This window comes from Tinamus guttatus, unplaced genomic scaffold (assembly GCF_059628265.1).
Source record: "Tinamus guttatus ecotype Peru unplaced genomic scaffold, ASM5962826v1 Tinamus_guttatus_pri_ptg000190l, whole genome shotgun sequence".
Classification (NCBI taxonomy): Eukaryota; Metazoa; Chordata; class Aves; order Tinamiformes; family Tinamidae; genus Tinamus; species Tinamus guttatus.
In genome coordinates, this window is record NW_028288724.1 from 1,682,849 (window position 1) to 1,687,587 (window position 4,739).

The 4,739-nt window shown below is 47.6% G+C and overlaps 1 protein-coding gene across 1 annotated transcript; it reads left to right on the forward strand.

The window, feature by feature from the left end:
- The first annotated feature begins 2,812 nt into the window (after positions 1 to 2,812).
- On the forward strand, positions 2,813 to 3,748 carry LOC148594900 (olfactory receptor 14A16-like). Its single transcript, XM_088523503.1, has one exon. The coding sequence runs from the start codon at positions 2,813 to 2,815 to the stop codon at positions 3,746 to 3,748; it is 936 nt and encodes a 311-aa protein (XP_088379629.1).
- The last annotated feature ends 991 nt before the right edge of the window (positions 3,749 to 4,739 follow it).

The window sequence follows — 4,739 nt, forward strand, 5'->3', positions numbered from 1 at the left end:
CTTTCTCACTGCCTCCCTTGAGGTACTTATATACACTGATCAGATCCCCTCTCAGCCTTCTCTTCTCCAGGCTGAACAGGCCCAGCTCCCTCAGCCTCTCCTCATATGACAGATGTTCCAGGTCCCTGATCATCCTTGTGGCCCTGCGCTGGACTCTCTCCAGCAGCTCCACATCCCTCTTGTACTGTGGAGCCCAGAACTGGACACAGTTCTCCAGATGCGGCCTCACCAGGGCTGAGTAGAGGGGCAGGATCACCTTCCTCGACCTTCTGGAGATGCTCTTCTTAATGCACCCCAGGATCCCATTGGCCTTCTTGGCCACAAGGGCACACTGCTGTCTCATGGTCAACTTGTCATCCACCATGACACCCAGGTCTTTCTCTGCAGAGCTGCTTTCAAGAATATCCCATGAACATCCCATGCTGTATCTGCTACAGGCATGTAGTTGTGCTGGACAACACAAACATTTGGTACTGCCCTGAGGACCTATTTTTATGTCACTGAATCAAGGGTCTGAATTGCTTAAGCTATTTGCACTGTGGGGATCTGCCTGTGTCTTGGTTTTGCAGTGAGTGGAGCTGTAGTAGTAGCTGTAGGCCTCTAGAACAATTGCAGATGTCCAAGGAAAATCCCCATCATGATAAACATGATGAGCCCTGGGAAAATGAGCTCTTGCCTTGCCCCTGTCTAGGGGTCCTATGTAGCTTAGGGATGGGAATAGGGGTTTCCAGAGAGGGATATAATTTCCACTTCTTGTAGATAACCCTTTAAATAATTTCACTGACTAATACTCACTACTGTTGGAACAAGTTTCTCAGAATTGTTCAGAGAGAGCCCATGGGTCTATCTCAGTGAATGATACACAGGAGGAGGGAGTGCAAGGAATGGACAGATCTGTATCTTCAGCAGGGCCTCTGCCAGGCTCCTGGGATGAAAGGAGCTCATGGAAACCTGGCAGCACTGCCAAAAGGCAGCTCTGTGTGACCATGTGCTCTCTTCCCCCCTGTACCCTAATGTGCTTTTTTCCACCCAACCCTCAACATGACCACTCCATAAACAGCACACAGGCAGGGGTTTATTGAGCATGCACCAACTAAAATCTATCTAGTATGCAAATATGACTAGGAGTCAATCATCTTTCCCCCTCCCCTCATTAATAGCACAGGCAGCCCAGAGCACATTGAGCTCTCCTTCACAGCAACGGGCTGTACTGCAGAACCTCCTCTCGAGCAGGGACACCTCTCAGGGATATTCCTCGAGGTTGAAAGATTCCTTACCCACAACAGTTCTTCTGTGAGTGACTAATAGCAAGTTGCAGCTTGGCAAACCTTTGAAACTTTCCTTAGTTGAATCTCTGTTTGTGCACATAATGCTTTAGGTGTAAACTGTTGACCATATCTGAGACTAGGGGTGGATCCAGCCACTCCCCGGCTGCTCTGACAAGGAGTTTGGAAAGCAAGGCAGTCCATTCCGATATTCATGATTCAAGGGAGGGTCTCCTTGATGCTTTCATCTGGCCCTGTTCTTCATGCAGTACACAAGTGAGTATACCTCATCATCGTTCATTTTTTAAATCATTGACTTATTTATCATGGAACTATGTTAAATCACTATATCTTATCTCAGTAAAACATTTTACTGCTTCTCTCTCATGGGAGAGCGGCATTATTGATCTCCATCCTCAACCCTCTGTCCAGGAGCAGCTCCTTGGCAAAGGGTAAGAGGGCTCCAGGCACTGCCTGCTCTTGCTGCCATAAAATGAGAGAAGGCAGAGAGATGTGAAAGGCAGTCTGGAGGAGGAGGGCAGAGGAGAACTCCTTGTGGGAGAAATCTTCACAGCCTTTTTCATGGGAAATGTCTGGTTGTAGATTAATACTACTGAGGTACATGGAGGAGTCTTCTAAACTCATCCCATTTCATTACTGTGACTGGGATCATCCTGTCAACTGCTGCAGTATGGAGGAGGAGCAGATGTTTCCATTTGGAATTCACTGCCATGTGGTCAGAAGGACAGGGTCCTGCTACCTTCCCCCAGGGACACCCCAGGGAGATGAATTTACTGGATTCACACAGGTCTGTCTAGAGCTGTGACTCAGAGCAGTTCTGAGGGCCCAGTAGGTGGGATGTGATCTGTGAGCACTGAGAAGGGAGAGATGTGGGAGCAGAGACACTGGTTCCTGCAGGGACAGCTCCAAGCAGCAGAGTCAAAATGTGGGTGGAAGCTACAAACTTCAGCATCTCTTCTCCTCTCCCACTCAGCAGAGCTCTCAGGCCTCTGGAGTCTGAGTCATGAGTTATTTCTTTGGTGGTCACATACCCAGAGGAGGAGAAACACTGGAGTGTCTTCATGTCTCTCTGTGTTCCTGCCTCCCTTGGCAGTAATATCATGCCATTGTTCCATGTCTTCCCACCTGTATGTGGTGCTCTTGTCTTTTCGCTTTGAGTCTGTGCTCAGGGTGATTCATATGCATTTCAGACAAGGCACTTGTGATACCTGCCATGCAGACCTGTCCTTGCCAATGAGGTGCCCAAGTGCTCCTCTAACCTGTGGAGTTCTGTGGGGTGAGATCGTCTGTCTGGGAATGAGCCACCTCTCTCTTCAGGACTCCCCATGTGCAGGAGAATTGGCCATTTGACTCTGAGGGATCTTTGACATTTGACACTGCACAGAAAGCAAAGATGGGGAGGGGTAATATCTGCTTTTGTGGGGAGGGCAAAGTTATAAGAATAATAAAGCCCTGTTCAGAGAAGTCTGTCCTAACTTGTCAATGTCTTTTTCTCCTTGGACAGTCCCCATGCCCAAAGGAAGCACATGTCCAACAGAAGCTCCTTCAATGAGTTCCTCCTGCTGGCATTCTCAGAAACACGGGAGCTGCAGCTCTTGCACTTCTCACTGTTCCTAGGCATCTATGTGGCTGCCCTGCTAGGGAATGGCCTCATCATCGCAGCAGTAGTCTGTGACCACCACCTCCACACGCCCATGTACTTCTTCCTTCTCAACCTCTCCCTCCTCGATCTTGGCACTATCTCCACCTCTGTCCCCAAATCCATGTCCAATTCCCTGTGGGACACCAGGGCCATTTCCTACTCAGGATGTGCTACCCAACTCTTTCTGCTTGTCTTTTTCATTTTGGCTGAGTACTTTCTTCTCACCCTCATGGCCTATGACCGCTTTGTTGCCATCTGCAGACCCCTGCACTATGGCAGCCTCCTGAGCAGCAGAGCTTGTATCAAAATGGCAGCAGCTGCCTGGGGCAGTGGTTTTCTCTGTGCTGTCCTGCACACTGCTAATACATTTTCATTACCACTCTGTCAAAGCAATGCTCTGCACCATTTCTTCTGTGAAATTCCCCAGATCCTCAAGCTCTCCTGCACAGGCTCCTACCTCAGGAAATCTGGAGCTCTTGTGGTTACTGCTTGCTTAGTCTTTGGATGCTTCATGTTCATCGTGATGTCCTACGTGCAGATCTTCCGGGCTGTGCTGAAGATCCCCTCCAAGCAGGGGCGGCACAAAGCCTTTTCCACGTGCCTCCCTCACCTGGTCGTGGTCTCTTTATTTGTCAGTACTGTCATGTTTGCCCACCTGAAGCCCCAATCCGTTTCCGAACCAAATCTGGATCTGATGCTGGCTGTTTTGTACTCAGTGGTGCCTCCAACAGTGAACCCCCTCATTTACGGCTTTAGGAACAAGGAGCTCAAAGATGCCAAAAGAAGACTGACCCAATGGGTATACTGTCAGCACCAGTAACTATCCCATGTGCCTCTACCCAAGGTATTTGATATCTAATCAATGTGTTGTTCAGTTCATTTTTTGTGTTACTTTTCTTTGATGTATTCTGGTGAAAGCGAAAGATTTTGGTTCTTGCTGCTTTGTGACTGACCAGTTAACCCTTACGGTATAAGATGCAAAGGATATGGGCAAAGGGTGAGGTGCCCAGGAAGCCCAGGAATCATGTAGCATGTAACTCACTAATGAATGCTGTTGTGCATATAACTGACTTTATCCCAACAAACAGATGGGAGGACCAGAGGATGACCTTTATGTCAGAGAAGCAGCTATAACTGTTGAGTGGATTAACTGGTGTTAATCATCTCTTCCTGAGCTGTTAAAAGGAATGTGAATTTCTCCCTTAGATTAGCCAAACCAGCATGAGGGAAGTGTATTCGTGGCTCAGCCCAACATAGGATATAAAACCTGAAAAACCTAAAAAAGGAATTTTGAAGAGAGCAACAGGCTTGTACTGACTTCATCCTGTGTATTCCGTTATGGAGACTAGTGATGCCGAGCATCATGAACGCGACCATGCTGTAGATACTGATAACAGTAATCACACTGGTATTGTGACTGAACTGTGCAAATGCATTTGTGATTTCTGTACATCATGGAATCACACTGCTAAATCAAAATCCCTTGCAACATCAACTATCTTGAAATAAACTTGTAAACCTTGCACTCTCTATATGTATGGAATATCAGGAAGAACCTGCTCAGAGAGTACTGGACTCTCACAGACCATTGCCCAGCAACCACTCCAAAAGGGCATGATTCTTCTGTGGGTCCCATGCTCTATCTGCTAAAGACATGCTGGAATATCAAGGATGTGACACGATGATGCTGGGCTAGTTTTCTGCCACTGAATCAAGTGCCTGCACAGAATTGTATTAGCTGTTTTAATGTAGAGATCTGCATGTTTATTTTAGTCTGCCTTAGTGAGCATCACTTTCTTGGTGGTGGCCAG

Coding starts and splice junctions, on each gene's coding strand:
- LOC148594900 (XM_088523503.1), top strand. CDS start 2,813: ATGTCCAACAGAAGCTCCTTCAATGAGTTCCTCCTGCTGGCATTCTCA.